The sequence below is a fragment of the Mus musculus genome, chromosome 4, assembly GCF_000001635.26.
Source record: "Mus musculus strain C57BL/6J chromosome 4, GRCm38.p6 C57BL/6J".
NCBI classification, from domain to species: domain Eukaryota; kingdom Metazoa; phylum Chordata; class Mammalia; order Rodentia; family Muridae; genus Mus; species Mus musculus.
Window position 1 is genome coordinate 148012144 of NC_000070.6, and position 23304 is coordinate 148035447.

Here is a 23304-nt window from a genome sequence, read left to right on the forward strand (position 1 = left end):
CATCATGAGGTCAGTATCTGCATCCCTAGAGCTCGTAGCCGGGGTCTGCATCTGCAGCTTCCTCTCCCTCCCTCTCTCCCTCTCCCTCTCTCTCTCTCATCTGTGGTTTCTTCGGACAAGAGTCTCTCTATGGAGCCCACGCTGGCCCAGAGCTCAGTGATTCTCCTGCCTGGGCCCTCCCTTTCCTAAGTTGGCCAGAGCCCATTTATGTTAGCAACTCTAGAACCCTCCCTTACGCTTGTACATGGCAAATAATTAATACCAAGTCTGCTGACTTTTCCAAAAGGACCCACCCACCTGTTTCCTGCTGCCCAGATGACCCACTGTGCCAGTGTGCGAGGGTGCTGCAGACTTCCCTAGACTGACCCAGTCTGAGTGCAGCCCAGCTTCAGAGGCAGCATTACACAGCCTGAGTGTTGGGCCAGAGGGTCCTTCCTGCCTCACTGGCCTCCCCTTTGGGCCATTTTCTTTACCTTGAACTTGATGTTGTTGCTTATGAGCTGGTTGCCCTTCATGAACTCCTTCTCGTTGCCCCGGTTCTCCGTGACCACTGGGAAGGCATGGTGGACCGTAGTGCGCAGGATGCTCACCAGAGACTGGATGCGAGTGTGCGGGTAGACGTACGTCAGGTTGGGCTCCATGATGTCACTGGCTCTCAGCCTGCAGAGGGAGAAGCGGTCACAGCCTCAAAGACACCACTGCCACTGGGGACAGGCTGAGTTCGGCAATGGTGCTCATCTCCGTCTGGATCATGGGAGCCTCTCTTCTGAACCATGACCAGCAACTCCTCCAACTTCTACACCAGGCCTGCTACACTGCTCCTCACTTCATCATGCTCGGGGCCACGGCTACTCCACAAACCCCACCTGCTTCCCCAAGGGTTGACCAGCCACTCCTTGACACAGCACATCACATGCTATGATCCATCACCACTAGTCACTAGTAACCTGCAAGTGAAAGGGCAATTCTGGAGCCCTTGTTTAGACCAGGATGGCAAGGCCAGAGCCCTCAGATCAATTCCAGTCTTGCACATTCCTTCATGTCTGTTTTCCCGCTGCAGTGGAAGGGCTGTGGGTTGACAGGCTGCTGACCCTGCATTAACTCATAAGGCCTGCCTGATATCCAGAAAGGAGGCTGGATACCTGTGGATGGTCCCAGCCAAGAGTGGAGCTTGGTTGAATGTGTGAGCAGGCTGGTGTATTGCCAGGGCTGTGCATGTTCTCAGTGTGACCATCTAGCAGTGTTAAAGTTTGAAGCAATTCTCACAAGTGATTTGGCCTTCAAGCTAAGGAGACAAATAAGCACAAGCAGCCCTGCTTCCCTGTGCCCTACCACGCTACCCAGTCCTGGGACCTGCTCTTCAGATTCCTAGCCAACTCAAGCTACTCAACATCTCTAAACACACAGGGCCGCAGGTGTACCTTCTAAGTAGAACAAGGAACAAGGTGACCGACCCACTGTTCCCCGCCGCCCCCGACAGCCCTGCAGCTTGGGCGCTGGTGCAAAGGCGTAGGAAGCGGCCAGCGTCTTACTTGTCCATTTCCACGTCTGTCTCCCACTCCAGAAGAGGCACACCTCTCAGCCCAATATGGACGTCATAAATGCCCTTGTTGAACAAGTCTCCAGTCCACTTGGCCACCTGGAACACAAAGCAGAGTCCTGAAGACAGGCCTTGAAGGGAGCCTGGCCCTCAGCCTGTCGGCCACCAGAGGGATGCACTCACCATCAGAGTGACCATGATCGGAAGCCCATAGGTGATCTCATTTGTAGACTCGATCAGGATGACTGTGAGGCTGATGGTCATCCTTACAACCCCACCCAAGAAAGCTGCCGCACCAATCAGGGCAAAGGTCCCAGAATAGAGGTGGCCCAGTCCAATGTAGCTGGTTGAAGAGAGAAACAGAGCCAGGCTTAGACTCACAATGGTAGTATGGGCTCACACACCTGTAAACATGTGGGCACATGTGTACTCATTAAATCCGCACTACCTTTTCAGGACATTGGCAACTAAACGTCCAAAAGCTGCTCCACACAGCAGGGAAGGCACGAAGAGGCCACTGGGGACAGATGTGCCAAAAGTCCAGCATGCGAGCAGGAAATAGAGGATGAAGAATAAGGCCAGGGTGACGGGGCTGAAAGTCCCTGCAGGGTGAGAACAGACCTGAGTCACACCAGCAGATGCCTGCACAGGCTCAGAAAACTGTGTTGGGTCCTCCAGGGTGGCTTTTGCACACCAGCCTGGTCACCTGCCAACACTGGAGGCAGAAACGTGACCCTCTGGCATGGGACACTGTTGCAGAGAGATGCCTGAGAGGCAGCTGGCATCGACCCCGGGCGTGTGCAGCACGGACACTCACCATCCTGATGGAAGAGCTGCAGGATGGCAGACTCCTGGGAGTTGAAGAAGAGTGTGGCCATGTCATTGTAAGTGTCATTGGGACAGAAAAAAGCCTTGATAGTTGAATTCACATCTTCTGATGTGACCTGAAGAAAAGGAACCAAAAGGTCACTACAAAGGCACCTGACTGGGACGCACAGGTCTTCAGCGCGGTCGGTCTCCTAAGAGGTCAAGTGTCTGGCTGGACAGCTTTCCCTGTGGGAGGAGCTGGGGTCAAGCTAGAGGGGGAAGCAAGTACACATCTGCCGTGGCGCAAGACAGCAGCTACTGATGCTGGTTCCCGCACTGTGAGTGTGGACTCAAACAATGTGGGTGAAGGTGAGGGCCTCTGCTGATCCACGTTTTAAAGAATATTTGCATATGTCTGTGTGAGTAGGTACACAACTGCGATAGCATGAATGCCAAGGTCACACGACATTGAGCTGGGGGACTCTTACTTACTACCGCACATGTCAGACTAGCCGGCCCTGCACACTGTCCATCCCTATCTCCCATCTTGCCATGGCAGCACTGGGATTTCAGACATGAGCTGCCATGTTCAGCTTTCTAAGGGTCCTAGGGACCTAACCCAGGTCCCCGTCCTCGTATGGCAAATGCTTTATCTGCTGCGCCACGTCCTCAGCCCTCACTCACACTCATCACTGAGCACAGCTACATCAGGGCTCACGTGGCCTTTCCTCCTTGGTGCAGATTCTGAAGTAACACAGCTAAGAGCTCAGAGTGAGAGCCCCAAGGACTATGGGATGACAGTGCAGATTAGAGATCAGCGAACCCCCAACTTTGATTGAAAATGAAACCAAGCAACTAAGCAACCAAGCAACCAACTTTTATTCTGGATTTTCTACTAAAGAAACAAACCTTAACCTGAGGCCCAACAGCAGTATCATGTTAAGTATCATGTACCAATCCCTAGGAGAACACAAGTCTACATTCTCGTCACACTGTGTGAGCGTAGGATTCCCATGCCTCCTGAATTGTGAGTAGAAGCAGGGCGTCTGCAGAGGGGTGGTTCTGGGTTTCTGGCTGGTGGTGTGCGGTGGCTGAGCTTCACTGCACCGCTGTCCCTGTGACTAGGGACAGTAAGGAGGTGGAAAGCGCCTCCTGTTGGCAGAGAGGCATGAGTGCAGGGGAACAGTGGACTAACTGTTGCCTGTGGCTTAATAACTGACACATGCAGGGTTTCTCAGAACATGTCTGGAGGAAAGCCCATCCAACAGTCTATGGGAAAGGTCTTGAGGCCAGCGGCACCGCTGAGAGTCCACCCGTCTGCTGCGGAGAACAGACTACTAACTCAGACGGCTTCAGCACTAACTCTGCACTCTCTGGGAAGAGCTTTTACTTCGGAAACTCTGGCTTTTCCTCATCTACAAAAGAGATTAGTACCTTCCCCTTCATGCTACACATTACCAGCTAAGGGATCTTGGAAAAGCCTCCACGTTGCCTCTCTTTTCTTTCCTGAAAAATGGGGATACTATTATCAGCACAGTAAATGAAAAATAATGGTAGCTGTGTAAAGTACTTGTAAAAGATCCGAGACACTGAGCACCTAAGCATCTCTGGTGCTTGCTGGACTATCGTGGGCCCAGGAGTCCCATAGCCAAGAAAGTCAATGCATCCCAGGACAGTCACCTTTGTCTAGTTTTAGTTAATTTTTTTTAAATTGGCCAACTTGAGCACAGAATGTTTTATGTTTTTTATATTATTAGTGTTCCACAACAAAATACATTTTGAAAAGTCTGGTCTCAGAAATGATGTGGCCTTGGGAATAACAAGGTGCCAGTAAACTTCTACTCTGTGTGGTACCTTCTTTTGTCCCAGGCACCCTCTGCCTGAGGGCTACACAGAAGGCTGCTGCAAGGGCCAGATGTAACCCTTGGCTATGGCTGGCTGACCTTTCATCTAAAATGTCCTGGAAGTCACAGACTGCCTCTCTCCCAGACAAGCTGCAGAGGGCTCTGAGAGCCCTGAGTTGTTACTTGGAAACAAGAAGGCACGCCAGGGAGAGCAGCCCAGCACGTGAGGGACGAGTTAGCATCACCCTCTGAATGATATCACAGAGGTGAGGTGGTGGGTGGCAGGGCCCCGAGCCAGTGTGTTCCTGCGGGCCTGGAGAGAGGTGAACAGCAGGCTAATGAGCAATGCTTCCCATGAAGGACAGCTGAGCTTTAGACAGCAGAGGAAGGGTGGCAGGCAAGAACTCATCCTCGCAGGTGACAGGCACAGCACACTCAGCTGCAGGCAGGAGCAGCATGGCTCGAAACGAACACACTTTTCTGCTTGGAGGATAGACACCAAGTTTGTGAGGGTTACCTGGAGCTGGAATGAGCCATTACCGGTTTGACTCGTGGAAGACATCTGTCGGCATTCTCCTAACACCATGGAGGCCACAAACACCACCACAGTGGTCACCAGGGACACCAAGAGGCTCTCTAAGACTCTGGAAAGCAGAGCACAGCTGTTACAATGCAATCGTGCTTGAGCACACGTGATCACTATACCTGCCCCATCACCACAACCCCCCACAGGGCAAGCCTTGCAGTCCTGGTGAGGACACACAGCCAGGATTCACTCCCGACTTGCTGTGTCTAGCTGGCTGCAATAAAGGGCAGGCAGCTGATGAAGGAGGCTGTTGCACACACATCATCACTTTCTAAAGAGCTAAATGGTTTTTCCTTGCTAAGTCCAGGGCAAGGGTAACTCCTGACAGACAGCTTGTCAGCAGAATCTGCTGACCCTCCTGACTTGGTCATGTGTGTCAGCAGAAGAGGGTGAGCCACCTAGCCACTCAGATGTAAACTCAGTCTCAGTTTCTCTGGCCTTCATGGGGCACTCATGAGCTTCTTTACAGGCTTAGTCTCAGGAGAAATCACAGTGGGCGTGGGAAGCAGGGTCTATTCACAGGACCATCTTCCTTGGGAGAGATGGCCCGCCCACAAGGGGCTCACTGCAGATACCTGACGAGCTTAGGTTTCGGGTGCACGTTGCGCATACGGTACTTTGCAAGCCTCTTGTTCAGACAGTTGAATGTGGCTCCCAGGAGGCCCCCAATGACCCCCATCACGACGAAGAAACCCAAATCCATAGCTGTCCAGAGATGACATTTTTTATCAGAGTCAGAGCACTGAGAGAAGGGGGAAGGGAGGGAGAGAGAAAAACCAGAGTGGCCATGAGCACAGGAAGGGAAAGAAACAGAGACAGGAACAAGAGCAGATGCTTGCCTTCCCTGCCGAGGGTTCAGGCTGTCCAGGCACACTGCTCACGGGAGCAGGTGTGCATAGGAGGCGGCCACTTGTCCCACTGGGCTTTTAAGAGCAAGTTTCATGGGTACAGTGAAATATCCTGGGAGGAGGAAAAGACATACCTTAAATTCACCAAAGTTCAGCAATCCAGGCAGCTGGAAGGAACCCCAACTTCCAAACTGAATCCCAGAGCGGAAGAAGTTGAGGGTGAAGGTGGCGGACATGGAACAGAAGAGCTAGAGGACAGGTAACAAAGCAAGGACACTGGTGACATCACCCTCTCTCCTTCACTCCCTCTCCCACTTACTTATTCCTTCATTCATGGACGGATTTTGTACTATATATGTGGTGCAGGAGCCAGCTCTCTCCTTCCACCATGTGGGGCCAAGGGTCCAACTGGGATCTGGCATGGCATAAGTGCCTTTATCCAGAGTCATCTTGCCAGCCTGATTAAGTCCCTAGGTGTGGTGGCACAGGCACTCAAAAAGACAGGCAATCTCTGTAAGGCTAACTTCGTCTACATAGTGAGATCCTGTCTCAAAGCCAAACCAAATCAGTAACAAAAATAAACAAAGAAATAAAGCCCCATTGCTCCAGCAGAGGCCTTGGGAAGTGGCCGGTTCAGGACCCCCTGGGGAAAGCAACTGAAGGCAGCTCTGAGCAAGTTTGTGAGGGTCTTGAGTGTCTCTACGGTCCTCCATAGTGCCCAATGCTGAGAGCTCCTTATGGAGCAGGCCCTATGCCCAACACAAAGGGGGACAACAGAACACGATTTCTAGTCACAATCCTGTCATTGAGACTTACACATTCTTCAGGCAGAGGGTTCACAAAGAGAGAGCAGCAGCTGTTTGGCATGGGTGTACAGTTGGGGGTGGGGGTGGGCTCACAGGAAGAACACAAAAGCCTACTGTTTGGAGCCTATGGTGCTGTGACAAGAAAGTTCTTTGGAGCCAGTCTGCCAGCTCCAACAGAAGGACAGCTATATGTCTCAAGTGACCTTGGGTGCATTCTGGACTCATGCTTGGGTCTAAGAGGTGGCATCCACAGACAGTGTCCTTACCACTTTCCACGTGAGCCCCTGGTTCCAGAAGGATGAACCCTCCTCCAGACTGAACAAGGTGCCCCCTATAGGGGCCCCAAAAGCTGCAGCAACGCCAGCAGCTGCCCCCGCTGACACAAAGTCACGCTTGTCTCTAAGGAAGAGGAGGGAAGGGGGAGAGAAACGTTTGTGTATTTAAGAAAGAGCCTTCAGATTGAAGAGCCAGTTTCTTACTGTTTTACCTATGAGCCTTCTCCCTCACAGCTCGGGGTGTCATGGTTCTGGATGGCAGTCACAGCTGCCTCTGAGCCACACAGACTACCTACATGCGTGAGTGTGATGTGACTATCCTCCAGTGTGTTCCGGGCTGTGGCCCTGAGGCACTGCTGGAAGGCGCTAGAACCTGAGCAGTGGGGCTGAGGAGGAGGAACTCAGCCATTTGGAGTGTATTTGTAAAGAGGGTACTGGGAGCCATCCCAAGCCACTCCATGAAGGTCACCAAAACCTTCAAAACTGGGAGGAAAAACACTGCTTTCATTTCAGCTGCCCATCTCAAATGTGTGTCACTGTGACAAAGCCAGCACACTGCATCCCACTCTCGCAGGGTAACAGCTCTTCCTTCACCTGAGAGGAGGGGCTCCCTAACCCAACATGGCTTCAGTCGAACTGGGCATGGTACAGGACAGTACCACACAAACCCACGAGGCTAGCGTCTGCACAGCAGGGCACCCTTCTCTGGGTTTTCAGTTTGGGACCATCATTGCTGCCTGAAATGGCTCTTACAACAAGAGTCTGTCAGGACAATAGCTAGGTCCTTTTGCTAGCGTTCCCTTTTCTGACAGCTTCAGTCAAAGGTCAGCCCAGTGAGGCTGGGCCGCACCTCTCACCACTCCCATACCTGTCGCTGCGGAAGTAGGGGAAGTTAAACTGGATCTTCCGTAAGGAGATGCTCTGGAACTGAAATGGGGAAAACAGTGTCAGAGAAGACTTGAGGGCAGGGGCTGGGCTGCACAGCCCCACAGTGGCCCCAGTCCATCTGCACAACTGTACAGTGTGCTGCAGGAAGGAAGTCACCTAGGGTTTACTCTGTGTAGTGTCAAGTCAGGAGGAGGGGGACAGCAGAGCTAGGGGCTGGAAGGGATGGAGACCTGCTGCATATGATGTCACTACCTCTATCACATGTCACTGGGACCCTAGATGCTCACACAGGCCCCCATGCCATGCTAGTCTCTTTCCTCTTCCAGGCTGGGAGAGCCGGTAGTTGAGCCTAACGAGCAGATGGGCCTGGAGCCTTCCTCCCTCATCCCAACAACTCACACTCCAGGTAAGTCTCTTTCTAGGAACAGGGAGAAGGTCCCAAGTGAATGTTCTTCTGGGACTCTACTGGCTGCTTTCGTGTGTCACTTTGACACAAGCTGGAGTTATCACAGAGAAAGGAGCCTCCCCTGAGGAAATGCCACTATGAGATCCAGCTGTAAGGCATTTTCTCAATTAGTGATCAAGGGTAGGAGGACCCATTGTGGGTGGTGCCATCCCTGGGCTGGTAGTCCTGGGTTCTATAAGAAAGCAAGCTGAGGGACTGGAGAGATGGCTCAGGAGTTAGGAGCACTGACTGCTCTTCCAGAGGCCCTGAGTTCAATTCCTAGCAACCACATGGTGGCTCACAACCATCTGTAATGAGATCTGATGCTCTCTTCTGATGTGTCTGAAAACAGTTACAGTGTACTCACATACATAAAATAAGTAAATTAATCTTTAGAAAGAAAAAGAAAGAAAGAAAGAGAGAGAGAGAGAGAGAGAGAAAGAAAGTGAGTGAGCTGAACAAGCCAGGGGAAGCAAGGCAGTAGGAAACATCCCTCCATGGCCTCTGCATCAGCTCCTGCTTCCTGACCTGCTTGAGTTCCAGTCCTGACTTCCTTTGGTGATGAACAGCAGTGTGGAAGTGTAAGCTGAATAAACCCTTGCCTCCCCAACTTGCTTCTTGGTCTTGATGTTTGTGCAGGAATAGAAACTTTGACTAAGACAGGGACTAAGACCTCAAATGAAAGGCCATGTGTCCAGAGGAACCCTTAAGACTAGGAGCTTTGCCCAGGTGTGATGGCGAGGAGGGTACTGAGTTCAAAGCCAGTAAGGATATAGTGACACCCTATCTTGGCCAATCAATCAATGAAACCTCATTTTAAAGGAGATCTTAAGTCTTGAGTTAGCTCTTCAGCATCCTCATCAATGCTTAGGGGTCTAATCAGTTCATGACTACAGAGAAGAAAGGAACTGGGACACACAGTGTAGTGCATAGGTGACACCTGCCTGGCCTGTGACTATCACTACATCATCTAATGTGACTGAGCAGAGGTGGGCCTCAGACTGTGCCAGCCAACTCTTCCAGACACTTGGCTGCAGTGTGGCTGCATTGCCACACTGACTGACTGGTTTTCCTCTGCTTCCTGTCTCCGTTCCAAAGACTCAGCAGTGATGCTATGCTTTGAGGAGCAATAGTTATTTGCTGGGACAGACCACACAGTTTCCACCTCAACTCCAAAAGGCAACAGGTTCTGAAATTGCATGAGGGATATCACATCTGCTGGGCCTATGCAAGAGACCCATTCTAAGGAACGCATCCCCTGGCCCACCAATCCTTACCTGAGGGAGGCCAGCTCCTACCACAGCACCACTGTGGATCATGGGGCCTTCTTTCCCCACAAAGAGCCCTGGGAGTGGGGAGAAAAGAGGGGCACAGTCAGCAGAGGGCCCCTGGCCTAGATTTTGCTATGTAAACCTTTCAGCAACTAAAAACTGCAGGCAAGCATATGACTGACTCTGTAATGTAAAGACTGAGCCAGGGTCAGGGAGACAGCTCAATCAGTAAAGAACTTCCTAAACAGACACAAGGGCCCAAGATCCATCCTCAGCCCCAACTTAGAGAACCCGGAAAAACAGCGTCCAGCTGTCATCCAGCTCTGGGGAACTAGAGGTAGGACTGCCGAGGCTCTGGTCAGCCAGCCTAGCTTAACTGACAAAGTTCCAGGCCAGTGAGAGAGCCTATCTCAAAAAACAAGACCAGTAACTTGTAAAAAGTGACATGGAAAGGTTGTTGTGTGGTTTCCTTTGTGCCTCAGCCCATCCCGCATACACATGGGCTGGGGCAAATTTTCTTCAAACAAGCTCCATTTGTTACAAGAAATAATAGTTCTTATTTTCAAATTCCAGTGCAGGGAAACCACCCTGTCTGTTTCTGTACACCCTGAGAACTTTTACTCCCTTATGTATTGATGGTGCTGGGAATCAAACCAGGAGCCTCATATATTCTCAGCAAGTGCTCTACCTACACTCCCAGCCTTTATCTGTTTATTTTTGGCTTTATTTTTTGTACATGCTTACAATGTAGCCATGGCTGTCCTGGACTAAAAAAACAAGGCTGGGTTCAAACTTGAAGCTACTCTGCTGCCTTTGCTGGGATTACAGTTATGTGCCACTATATGGTATGGTTTAGTTTTATTTTGACACAGGGTCTCACTAAGTTACCAACGCTGCCCTTGAATTCACTCTGTACCTTAAGCGAGCCTTGAACTTGAAATCTTCCCGCTTCAACCTCAAAATAAGTAAGGATTACATGTGTGTGCTGCTAGGCGCAGGATTCATTTCTTTCTACCCTTTTGCTGAGTCAGTATATATATATATAGTGTATTTCTAGCCCAGGCTGCCTCCAACCTCTGTGATCCTGCTGAGACTCCCAGGACCCGAGATTCTTAAATGGGTATGTCGTACAATTCCCTAAGTTCCTACACGATGTCCTCAGTGACCTCTCCTGGCCTGCAAAGGTTAAATCATTGGCCATTTATACAAAACATGGGCTAACGCTGCCAGAACCAACCCTACAAACCAACTGAATGATAGCTCCTCTTCAATAGAATGGTAGTGTCACTGGGTATATCGGAATGGCAGTGTACTAACAATGTCTGTATTTGAAAGCCCATAGACAAGTCACCCTGGGCTACATAATGAGACACTACTTCAGAAGACCAGCAAAGGGCGGGGGGGTGAGGGGCGGGACAGGAAAGAGAGAAGGGTTGGGGAAAGAAAACAGAAAGTAAGGAAAGGAAACAAGACTGTGTGGAGTGACCTGCACTGGGATGTGAATCTGAGCTTCGCCTATCTGGTCATGTTCTGAGGCCTCCAGTGTGTAGAGCTGTTCTGAAGGCCGTGGAACCTTAGAACATGAGGCCTGGCTAGTAAAAGTGGGTTACTCCGAGGTGGCCTTCAAAGGTATAGTTCAGCCCTGGTTTCTGCTTCCCGGTGCCCACAACATACACCCTCCACCATGAAGTGTCCCTCGTCTGTCCAGCAATGACGGACTGAAACCCTTCTGAAACTAAGTACAAGCAAACCTCTCCCTGCCTCAAGCTGTTTCTGCCACATATGCTGTGACAGAGACACATAGCTAACAGGACAAAAAGTCCTTACCAGATGAGGAGCAGCCATAGCCCAGATCTACTCAATGCACAGGATGCCTTCACCACTCCATGGGAAGAGTAGAAAGCTCTCCTCACCTCCAGACACACTGAACAGCACCCCAAAGACTTTGCAGAGCAGGGTCCGGAGCCGGACAATTCCTGGCACTTTCACACCATTCAGGTAGCACTTGATCTCGGGGATTCCAGAACCTGCTGCCACTGGCTATTAGGGAAGGAAACACACAAATAAACTAAAAACCTACTCCGCCGCTTCCACTCAACAAGCCAGGGACACCCGCATCTTCTGCCCGAGAGCTGTTCACCCACAGACGCTGGGCCGCAGCCTGAGCTCCGACTCTGTATCTAACAAGCTCCTCATTGCATGTGGAGTCTGTTCACATGGGACCACTGAGCACCACTGCAGAGCCACCTTCCCCACATTCTGGTGATGCTCTCCAGGCAATCCCAAGGTGAAGGAGAAGAGCACCTCCCCCATCCATGTCTTTAATCCTCCCATTCCTATTAACCTCTCCCCGTACTGCAGGCTTTACTTTTAGGAAGATCTCCAGGTGAAGAGTAACCCGTAAGCCTCATGTACCTGTTTCCTAACACATAGCTGAAGAACATTACGTTCCTCTAGCTGGGCAGTGGTGGCACACACCCTTAATCCAGCAGTCTGGAGGTAGGAGCAGGCGGATCTCTGAGTTCAAGGCCAGCAGGATTAGTTTCAAGACAGCCAGAACTACACAAAGAAACCCTGTCTCAAAAAGCTACACACACACAGACACAAAGTGAACAGTACTAAAAACTAAGACAGTCCATTTCCAAACCACCTTACCTCTATCAAGACAAGAAGGCTTGCCAGGAAGACAAAGGTCAAGTTAAAGCCCAGGAGCTCCAGGAGGGACAGGGCAAGGCAGCCCTTCTGACTGCATTCCTCCACCGCTGCAGAGGCTGAGTCAAGGAAAAGGGCTCTCAGCCACTTGGCATAGCACTTGAAATGGGGCAGCCACGGTGGCTGCTCAGTGCTTATTTCCCTGTGCTCCACATACAACAGCTTTCTATGTCTTTCTCTGTCGCCTTGGCTGTCCTAGAACTCACTCTGTAGACCAGGCTGGCCTCAAACTCAGTGATTCACCTGTCTCTGCCTCTCAAGTGTGGGATTAGTTTAAATAGTTTAAAGACATGTACCGCTGCAGCTGGCTCTATACAACAGCTTTTAAACATTTTATTTTGGGGTGTGTGTGTGTGTATGTGTGTAGACAGGTGTATGTACACTTGTGTGCTGGTACCCAAAGAATCCAGGAGAAGGTATGGGTCCTTGGACTGGAGTTACAGGAGGTGGTAAAGTTGAGAGGTGGTTGTGAGGCTGTGGGTACTGGGAACAAAATTCAGGTCCTCTGGAGGAGCAGCAGGTGCTTTTAACTTCTGAGCCATCTTTCCAGCCCCACAACTGCTTTCGTTGGGTGTGGGAGTTGGCATCTTTAGTTCAAGTAAAGGCAGGTGGGTCTCTGTGAGTCCAAGGTCTGTCTGTCTATATAGGAACACTTCAGGCAGTCAGGCCTATATGAGACCCTCTCTCAAAACTAACCAACAAACAAAAAAGAGCCACTTTAGGGGCTGGTCAGACAGCTCCATGGGTAAAGGTGCTTGCAGCCGCGCCTAACAGCCTGAGTTTTCCCTGAGACCCACATAGTGGAAGGAGATGACACGTTGTCCTCCGACCTCCACACACACTGTGGCATGTGCAATGCCTCCCCACCACACACACACACATAAAATAAATGAAAAGAACTACTTTGAATTTACAGGATTCCCCACGCCCAAACATTACAAAGAGTGACCAACACCTTCCTAAGCCTCACCTGAACAAACCTCTACACTATGGCCTGTACAGTGCCCCGTCTGCTGTACCTCGTGTCCCCACAACTTTACTGTATCATCCCACAGTATCTCTCAGTGTTACCCACCTGAGCGTTAGCCATGTGCTCAGCTGACTTGTGCACCAAATTACAGTGCTGTGAAGGAACCACACTTTCTCCATGCCCTCATCTGTTGTCACAGCCGTCACAAAAGCTGCCTTTAATATACCTGAGGTCCATCTGAGGAGGAATTTAAAAGCTACACACAGAGGATGTGCACACCCCAGGTTCTTGCCAGAGCTTTCGAGCCTCTCCATGTTTTCCTGAGAACTCAAGGGGTTTGATTTTGTTCTGGTAAGATGGAGACATTCTTTCTAGATGCGTGGAGATGAACTGTCTCCTTTGTGTGGCACTAGGGATTGGAAAGATGGCCTCCCTCTGATACTGTGTCACGCCCCAGCCCTGTTTGCTTTTCACTGAGACATGGTCTACATTGCCCAGGCTGGCCTAGGACCTGCGTTGTAGCCCACGTAGGCCTGGAGCTTACACATCTCCTGCCTCGGCCTCCCTGGTAGAGTACCAAGAGGTCTAGCTCTGTTTCTTTTTTTTTTTTTTTTTTTTTAAAGATTTATTTATTGATTATATGTAAGTACACTGTAGCTGTCTTCAGACACTCCAGAAGAGGGAGTCAGATCTCGTTACGGATGGTTGTGAGCCACCATGTGGTTGCTGGGATTTGAACTCTGGACCTTTGGAAGAGTAGTCGGGTGCTCTTACCCACTGAGCCATCTCACCAGCCCCTAGCTCTGTTTCTTAAGTGCAGGGAAAACCTATTCCAGACTGTGCACTCAGATTTCCCTTTATTTTACAATGTTCTTGTTCTTGTTGTTTGGGTTTCTATTTGTCTTCATGAATGGAGTGTTTACTTAAATGTGGTCAAGCTTTAAGATCAAAGGTCCAGGATGAATTCTTTGCCGCCAACCCAAGTCTCTGGAGTTTTAAGAACTTATATAGTATTCCTGCCGTCATCCATTCTCCCGCTTTGCTCTTTTATATCTTAATCCTAAACCCAGGAGAGGTGATGTAGATTTCGTAATCCCTGCATTTAGGAGGCTAAGACAGGTATATCAGGAGTTTCAGGCCAGCCTCTGCCATACGATGAGTTTGAGTCCAGCCTGGGCTGCATAGCTACTTGTATGACAACCAAGGCTAGCTAATAGACAGTATCTCAAAATAAGGAAAAATGTCGTGCTTTCCTGTCCTTCAGTGACAATTTAAAAACTCCTGCCTGAATGGCTAACAAACAGTCTCTCAAATACCACATTTACTGATAAATTTCTCAACAAGAAAGAGCCTCGAGAATGAAAGGGTCTGAAACAATGGAGCCGTAGAAAGGATACACGTTTGAACCACTCCGAACTTCAGTTGGGTGAAGAGTCGCACGGAAAAGTCCACAAAGAGACCCACCTGCAGAGGATAAGAGAGTGGACATCTTCATCTCCAGGTGAGTACAGGTCTCTTGGAAGCTTCACCTGACCTCACTGCACTTCCGTGGTCACTCAAGGCACCTGCAGCAGCAGCAGGAGAGTAAACTCTGCTAGTCACGCTGGCTGAGAGATCCTGCCCCAGAATAGCCTCACTGACTCTCCAAAGAAAAGAGAAAATAAGCCGGGCGGTGGTGGCGCACGCCTTTAATCCCAGCACTTGGGAGGCAGAGGCAGGCGGATTTATGAGTTCGAGGCCAGCCTGGTCTACAAAGTGAGTTCCAGGACAGCCAGGGCTACACAGAGAAACCCTGTCTCAAACAAACAAAACAAAAAACAAAAAAAACCAACCAAACAAAAAACAAAAAAAAAAAAAAGAAAAGAGGAAATGAAGCAGAGTAAAGAAAGAAGGCGCAGAGAAGGACGAGAAGAGTCCTGCGGTTAGAGAGGGTAAGACTGAGTCACCTGGGGAGTCACTCAGCAGTTTCCAATTTCCAAAGGAGGATTCACAAGAATAGCCAAAAACGTCTTCAGTGGTGCTCAGCTGGACAAGAATGCGACTTTAAAGGGCATTTCCGTGGCTGGCACAAGTGGTCTCTGGGTTTGGTATGAGCCCTTTTTATTTTCTCAGTCATTATTTCAGGGAGAACCACTCTATCACTCGCTGGCTACCTGGGAACCTACAAGCCACTGTTCTACTCCACAGAGCTTATGGGAGGCCCAGGAAGCCCCCAATGTGGCAGAGTGACATCAAAGGCCTTGCTTTAACTCCAGCCTCCCTGGGGCTAATGCCTAGAAGCCTTTAACTGCAGCAGAAAGTGGAGACAGATCAAAGGGTTCCGAGAGAAGGGCTAGGCTGCAGCAGCCACATAGCAGAGGAGGCTGCCTTCTTAGCATCTCTGGGGTAAAGCCATTGATGGCAGTTAAAAGGCTACAACACACAGAAAAACTAACAATTACATGCAAATGATGCTTATTACTGAGAGAGCCAAAACCAGAAATACACAGGACAGGTGCTTGGTTTTTAGTCCCTGTCCCAACCATGGACACTGAAATTATATAACACAATTAAACCAACCCAATTTCATTCCTGTGATGCCCTCAGAGTATTAGCAAATGGGCCTCCCGACTGCATTACTGCCACTAGATACTCCCTGTGAATTCACCACAGTAACTCTCATGAGTACAATGTGAACGGGAAATGACTGTCACTTGGGGCCGTGTGACATGATATATACGTATACACTACCTAGATATGCGACTGAGAGTTAAGCCTAAGACTTGTGGCCAAGTCCTGAGAAAGGCAGTAAGGAGGTTGAGCCCCTCTCTGCCAGTTTATTGACAAAAGTCGGACTTGGCATGTGTCTTCCGGCTGGCTGCCGACTTTCCCAGCTTCCCTTTTTGGTTTAGAGATGATGAGGCCACAGTTATGGCACCAGACATAACTGCTATCATGATCTTTGGTGCTGTGTCCAGCTTTCCCTGTGTGTGATCCGTCTGTGAACCTGGCGAATCCAGGAGCCCTGTCCACTCTGGCATAGCCTTTCATCTACCACTGCCAACAAGGTGGGCGTGACAGTGTGACCTCAACATCCATCGGGCTCTGTCTGCCATGTGCTACCGCCACCAGAAAGAAGGACTGGCTCACTCAGTAGAGTTCTGACCAGGCAGCCCTGGAGTGCTGGGCGAGCGCAGAGTCTTTGACTGTGACTCACTTCTGTAGTACCCAAAGCAAATGCAAAGTCACATGAAAACCCGGGCCAGGATAATTAATTTTCAAAAGAAGGAAGAAAAAGAAAAGGCAGTCTTGAAGAGAGTGACAACTATCCCAATGCTGCAAATGTCACAGCGACAGATGACAAGGGTCACTCACCAGGCAAGGCTTTCCCTCTAATCCCGACCCATCCAGCTCACCCCAGCTTCCACTACTCACCAGCCCCGTACAGACGCCAATGGCGAACACCACCATCCACTTCACCGCCTCGTATCTTCGCCCTTTCTGCTCACAAGGGAAAAGAATGGGTCCATTTGTGACAGGGGAAAAAAAATGTATAACAGCTAACCAGTTCTGGACTAAATCTACAGAGACAGCAAGTGTGATGAGGAGGCACAGCTGCAGGTGCCCTGCAATGACACTGATGAGCCCGACAGGACTGAGCTGGTATAGTGACTAGGGGTACACTGGATGGCAGGAGGAAGTCTAAGAATGTACCAACACTGTGTGTGAGAGAGAGTGTATGTGTGTCTGTATATGTAGTGTCTCCATATGTATGTCTGTGTGTCTGTATGTGTATCTGTGTGTGTGTGTGTATGTGTATCTGTGTGTCTGTATGTGTATCTGTGTGTGTGTGTGTCTGTATGTGTATCTGTGTGTCTGTATGTGTATCTGTGTGTGTGTGTGTGTGTCTGTATGTGTATCTGTGTGTGTGTGTCTGTATGTGTATCTGTGTGTGTCTGTGTGTCTGTATGTGTATCTGTGTGTGTATCTGTGTGTGTATCTGTGTGTGTGTGTGTGTGTAGGCCAAAGGACAACTTTTGAAGTTAGTTCTCCCCTTTCACCATCTGGGTACTGGGGATCAAATTCACGTGGACACGCCGAGCAGAGACTCCTTTTCCTGCTGAGACATCTCAGCAACAGGGCTTATGGATTTAAATGCCACTCTTTCATGAAAAAGTTTAAAGACAAAAGTGGACACTTGGGTCACATGAGGACAGAAAACAAGCTGCTGAGACTTCTTCAGTGCTAACAGACCAAGAGCTATGAGCTCACCTTATTATCCATGGTCTCCAACACCTCCAGGTAAGGGTCATTGATGCAGCGGTCATAGTCCAGACTCTGAGAGAACACAAGAATGCTAATGGTGCACATGGAATCGCAACAAAACCTAACCCAAGGAAAGCTCCAGTTTCCCCCTGTTCAGCAGGAAGAGGCATCAGCAGTGCCAGGGAAGGAAGGATCGGTGCAAATGTAGACTCCAACCCTGTGGCCAGCGGCTTCTGACCCTGCGCACGAACAGGACCCCAGGTGAGTCACATGTGCAGAAGAGCCAGCAGCACTGCTCCCGAGAGGCCTCATGCTCAGGACAAGCTTTGGCTAGCAACCGTTAGGATCTGGGAAGTAACGCTCAGTGGTAAGATATCATACCTAAGGCCTTGTGTCGCATCCTAGCACAGGGGAAAAAGACAAAACAAAAAAGACAGATTTTCCTGTTTCTACACAATAGTTAAAGGCTTTTGGCGATCCCTAGTCTTGCCCAACTTATTCCCTTACATGTGAACAAACCTTTAATTAACCAGAACCAAGCTAACCCAGATCAACTGTTGTAATTCTCTTTATAGGAGGCCTCCATGAAAATGAGGTTAGCCAGCCAGGCGTGGTGGCGCACGCCTTTAATCCCAGCACTTGGGAGACAGAGGCAGGCGGATTTATGAGTTCGAGGCCAGCCTGGTCTACAAAGTGAGTTCCAGGACAGCCAGGGCTACACAGAGAAACCCTGTCTCGAAAAACAAAAAAAAAAAAAAGGAAAAAGAAAAAAGAGCAGCACCAGAATACACGACAGCAAGTGCTCTTAACTGCTCAGCCATCTCTCTGGTCCCTACGTCTTGTTTTTTAATCACTCCCCCCCCCCCCCTTTATGAGTCTGAAAAATTTTCATATCTGGTGATAAAAATTTTTTTAAAGATTTATTTATTTATTATATGTAAGTACACTGTAGCTGTCTTCAGACACTCCAGAAGAGGGAGTCAGATCTCGATGGTTGTGAGCCACCACCATGTGGTTGCTGGGATTTGAACTCCAGACCTTTGGAAGAGCAGTCGGGTGCTCTTACTCACTGAGCCATCTCACCAGCTCAAAGATTTTATTATAATGGTTTGATTGTTACCCCGTCTTGTGCTGAGATATGTGATAACTGATCAACTCCAGGACTTTTATACAAAAGGAATCTGGACTTGCCCTCAGCAGTCATAGATGGATTAAATTGTTACACATCACACGTATATTTGGCTGACTTAAAACTTGGCTTTGGGAATAAGGCCGCAGGCCGATGTCCAGCTTGCTTATTAACTGCCGTGGCAGTGGAGCTGGCTATGGGGAGGGAGAGCACAGGCTGGGCCTTCTCTGTGCTGGTGCTCTCAGGAGGCCTAGAATTGAGATTTCCTTTGACTGCACCTGCACAAAGGCCACAGGATGTCCGTGATCTCTGGAGCCTGGTGAAGTGATACTGCCTGAGGGGCAGAAACTGGAGGAGCTGGGCTCAATCTGTGCCTCTTTTGACAGACAAGAGAAACTGCTTTTTAAAATAGTCTGTCTGGGTCTGTCTTGTGGCTAACCTCATTTTCTTTTTTCTTTTCTTTTTTTTTTTTTTTTCGAGACAGGGTTTCTCTGTGTAGCCCTGGCTGTCCTGGAACTCACTCTGTAGACCAGGCTGGCCTCGAACTCATAAATCCGCCTGCCCCTGCCTCCACGCCCGGCTGCACTTGCTGTTCTTATAGAGGACCTGAGTTCAACTGCCAGTACCCACATCAGGTGCCTCACATCAGCCTCAAGTGTCACTGCTCTCACATATACAAGTCCATACTCACACACACACACACACAATTTTTATTTATGTAAAACTTTTTTAGATTTATTTTTATGTATATGCACGTTTTACCAGCCTGTATGTATATGCACCATACGTGTGCCTGGTGTCTGTGGGTGCTGAAGTTTCAGGTGGTTCTGAACCGCCATGAGGACGCTGAGAATAGAACTTATGTCCTCTGTAAGAGCAACAAGTGCTGTTGGCCACTGAGCCACCTCTCCAGCTCCATACATATAATTAAAAAAAAAAAAAAATCTTACTGAACCAAGTAGGCTCGTGGACCAGTGACACCCTGAAATTAAAAAGTTTTTGGAACCCAGGAGGTGGCGGGACAGCTCCTCTACGGCTGTCATCATGCCACAAAATGAATATACTAAATTGCAAACGCAAACAATATGGATATCATTTGGACTACCATGAGAAAAAGAGAAAGGTCGGGAGGCCCATGAACATTCAAAGAAGGAAAAAAAAATGGCCTGAAGGCTAAGCTCTACCATAAACACTCCATGCCGAGAAAATACAAGTGAAAAAGACCATCAAGATGCATGAAAAGAGAAACACCAAGCAGAAGGATGATGGGACGACTCCACAGGGCGCTGTCCCTGCCATCCCCGCCTATCTGCTGGACAGAGAGGGGCAGTTGAAAGTGAAAGTACTTTCCAACATGATTAAGCAGAGATGAAAAGAAAAGATGGGAAAACGGAAGGTCCCTCTACCCAAAGTTCCTGCCTAAGGAGAAACAGAAGTATTGAATTTATTCAAACAGGAAAAAGGAAAAAGAAGGCATGGAAGAGAATGGTAACTAAAGTCTGCTCTGTTGGCGATGGCTTCACAAGAAAACCACCTAACTGTGAAAAGTTCGTTAGGTCAATGGGTCTACGTTTCAAAAAAGCCCATGTCACGCACCCTGAGCTGAAAGCTACCTTGTGCCTGCCTATTCTCGGTGTGAAAAAGAATCCATCATCCCCATTATATACAACCCTGGGTGTGATCACCAGTTACTGAAGTGGATGAGAGCGAGCTGGGCCTTGTGATACAAGGAGGCAAGGTGATTTGGAGAAAGTGTGCTCAAGTTCCCAACAATCCTGAGAACGATGGGTGCATTAAATGCGGTCTTGCTGGTCTGACAATGACGTCATACACGTCATTCCACTCACTACCAAAGACCACACACAGTCAGGAAACACCATCGCTGGGGTCTTTCTGAACTACCTTACCCCATGTGCACTCAGCAAGCAGTAGTTATTAAACTGTAAAGGAAAATAAAACAATGCCCAATTAAAAAAAAAAATCTCAAAAGCAAGATGCAAGCCAGGTGTGGTAGCACACACCTTTAATCCTCGCACTTGAGAGACAAGAGATAGGCCTCTGAGTTGCAGGCCAGCCTGGTCTATATTGTAAGTTCCAGGCTGGCTGAAGCTACACAGTGAGACCTCAAAAGACAGCATGAGGAAGCATGATGCAGTGTGTGTATACACACACACAAACACACACACCACACATACATACACACACACTCCACAGACATACACACACACACCACACATACACACACATACCCACACACACCCAGACATACACACACACACACACACACACACACACACACACACACACACACACACACACAGACTTACACATACACTTTAGAAAGTCAAGAGTAACTACTTTCTAGGAACAAACTAGGAAAATGAAAATACTCAATCTGTTGATCTCTTTTTGTGTTTTAAAGAAAAACGGGCCATCACTGGAAAGAGAGGCCCATTGGACACGCAAACTTTATATGCCCCAGTACAGGGGAACGCCAGGGCCAAAAAATGGGAATAGGTGGGTAGGGAAGTGGGGGGGAGGGTATAGGGGACTTTTGGGACAGCATTGGAAATGTAACTGAGGAAAATACGTAATAAATAAATTAATTAATTAAAAAAAAAGAAAAACGAGAAAGGGTACTTATTAGTCACATGACAACGAGCTGTTGAGACTTCTTCAGTCTAAGAGACTAAGAGCTGTGGGCTCCTTATTATCTGTGGTCTCCAATTCCTCCAGGCAAGGGTCCTTGATGCATCAGTAATAGTACACACTCTAGACTATGGGAATAAAAAGAATTGAAGGAGTGTGCCACCTCACAAGGCTCTTATCTAGCTTTAAGAATTGTTTTTCAGGCTGGGTGTGGTGGCACACACGCCTTTAATCCCAGACAGAGGCAGGGAGATTTCTGAGTTCAAGGACACCCTGGTCTACAAAGTGAGTTCCAGGACAGCCAGGGCTACACAGAGAGACCCTGTCTCAAAAACAAAACAACAACAAATAAAAACCCACAAACAAACAAACAAAAGAATTGTTTTTCAGGCTGGCGAGATGGCTCAGCGGGTAAGAGCACTGACTGCTCTTCCGAAGGTCCTAAATTCAAATCCCACATGGTGACCTCCCGTAATGAGATCTGACACAGAGCTACAGTGTACCTGTTTATAATAATAAATAAATCTTTGGGCTGGAGAGAACAGGGACTGAGTGAGCGGGGCCAACTGGAGCAAGCAGGGCCGGCTGGAACGAGCAGAGGTCCTAAAAGTCACTTCCCAACAACCACATGAAGGCTCACAACCATCTGTACAGCTACAGTGCACTCACATACATAAAATAAATAAATAAATCTTAAAAAAGAAAGAATTGTTTTTCTAATTTCTTAAAAGTGCGTGTTTTCTTTTTTTCCCATTACCCGAGAACCAACTCTTTCAGAGGCCTAGATCTCCAGAGTATGAAGAAGGCCTTCTGCACGCTATTGTAATGCTATTGTAATGACTAGGCTGAGGGCTGCTATTGTAATGCTATTGTAATGACTAGGCTCAGCGCTGCAACCCTAAAGAGTCAGGATGTGGTTGGCCGCCACAGACACTGATTAGAAAGTTCAGTTTTCACCCAGGCATATGCCTATTACACAGCACTCAGAAGGACCTTGAGTTTAAGGCCAGCCTGGGCTACACAGCAAGACTCACAATCTTTTGCTTAGTCTTCTATTTTTCTCCCTATCCTTCCTCCTTCCTTTGTTGTTCTGGGATCAAACCCAGGACCCTACACATGCTAGAAAAGTGCCCTGCCACTGAGATATAGTCCTAGACCCTGGGACACTGTGTCTCAAACAGAAAAAGGAAAGGAGGGGAGAGAAATTTACTTGTAACCTCTGACCTCTGAGAAGAGAGACAGAAGCCGGGCGTGGTGGCGCATGCCTTTAATCCCAGCACTCGGGAGGCAGAGGTAGGCGAATTTTTGAGTTTGAGGCCAGCCTGGTCTACAGAGTGAGTTTCAGGACAGCCAGGGCTACACAGAAAAAAACCTTGTCTCAAAAAACCAAATTAAAATAAAATAAAATAAAATAAAGAAGAGAGGCAGAAGACTAAGCTGCTCACCAATGGCAAAGGATGCCATCAGTCACACCTACATAACAAAGCCTCTAAGGAGCTGAGAGGACTAGGTCCCAAGAGCAGGAGGATACTGGAAGGATGGCCCCCCCAGGAGATCAGGAAAGCTCCCACAAACCTTACCTGCACACCTCTATCTGCCTGTACAGCTATACCCTTTAGTAAATGCATTAATAAACTGGGTACCCAAAATCATGTTTTCCTGAGTGCTATGAATGGCTCTACCAATCTAATCAGACTGGGGTGGCACGACAACCCAGTCTTTCTTTCTTTCTTTCTTTTTTATTTTTATTGTTTTGGTTCTTCAAGGCAGGGTCTTACTACGTAGCTTTGGCTGTTCTGAAACTCACTACATAGACCAAGCTGGCCTCAAACTCAGAGATCTGCCTGTCTCTGTCTCCCAAGTGCTTTGATTAAAGGTGTGTGCAACCACAGCCAGCTTCCTACCACTTTCGGCAGGCAAATGCAGCCCCCAACCTGGGGATCTGTTGCTGCCTCCAAATAACCAGTGTCTGCTGGAGATCTTCTTGGGGTGTGGGCAAAGAAGCCTCCTGCAGCTGGAGTCAAAAATGGGGTACAGGGTAAGGTGAGAGGGAGAGGAAGTTCTTTCTCTGAAGCCTCTGTCTACCTAAGGTCAGGATTTGCCACAGGACAGTCAAATGCTGGGAATCCCTCTCCAGACTTCCTGTCAACAGGGGCAGATAATGGAGACAGAATCACAAGGCAGGACAGAGATCTAGCAGCCAGCCCAAACTGTCCCAGCAACTATCTGTTCTTTAAACCCAGTCACCTGTCTACCCTAACATCCATGTAAAATCAAATAGAGATAACT

The 23304-nt window shown here is 48.8% G+C and overlaps 1 protein-coding gene and 1 pseudogene across 1 annotated transcript in view; one reads left to right on the forward strand and one right to left on the reverse strand.

Moving 5' to 3' along the window:
* Window positions 1–23304, reverse strand: part of Clcn6 (chloride channel, voltage-sensitive 6) — a 34555-nt gene that overhangs the window by 7885 nt on the left and 3366 nt on the right. Inside the window, exons 3-18 of the mRNA NM_011929.3 lie at window positions 17244–17309; window positions 16407–16472; window positions 14390–14456; window positions 11966–12072; window positions 11224–11350; window positions 9317–9384; window positions 7575–7633; window positions 6698–6830; window positions 5760–5873; window positions 5353–5519; window positions 4709–4835; window positions 2358–2484; window positions 1989–2142; window positions 1724–1883; window positions 1533–1639; window positions 474–660 (exon numbers count right to left, since the gene is read on the reverse strand). Of these exons, the coding sequence (NP_036059.1) occupies window positions 474–660; window positions 1533–1639; window positions 1724–1883; window positions 1989–2142; window positions 2358–2484; window positions 4709–4835; window positions 5353–5519; window positions 5760–5873; window positions 6698–6830; window positions 7575–7633; window positions 9317–9384; window positions 11224–11350; window positions 11966–12072; window positions 14390–14456; window positions 16407–16472; window positions 17244–17309 (1836 nt within the window). The remainder of the gene's footprint in view (window positions 1–473; window positions 661–1532; window positions 1640–1723; window positions 1884–1988; window positions 2143–2357; window positions 2485–4708; window positions 4836–5352; window positions 5520–5759; window positions 5874–6697; window positions 6831–7574; window positions 7634–9316; window positions 9385–11223; window positions 11351–11965; window positions 12073–14389; window positions 14457–16406; window positions 16473–17243; window positions 17310–23304) is intronic.
* On the forward strand, window positions 19316–20336 carry Gm13207 (predicted gene 13207; annotated as a pseudogene).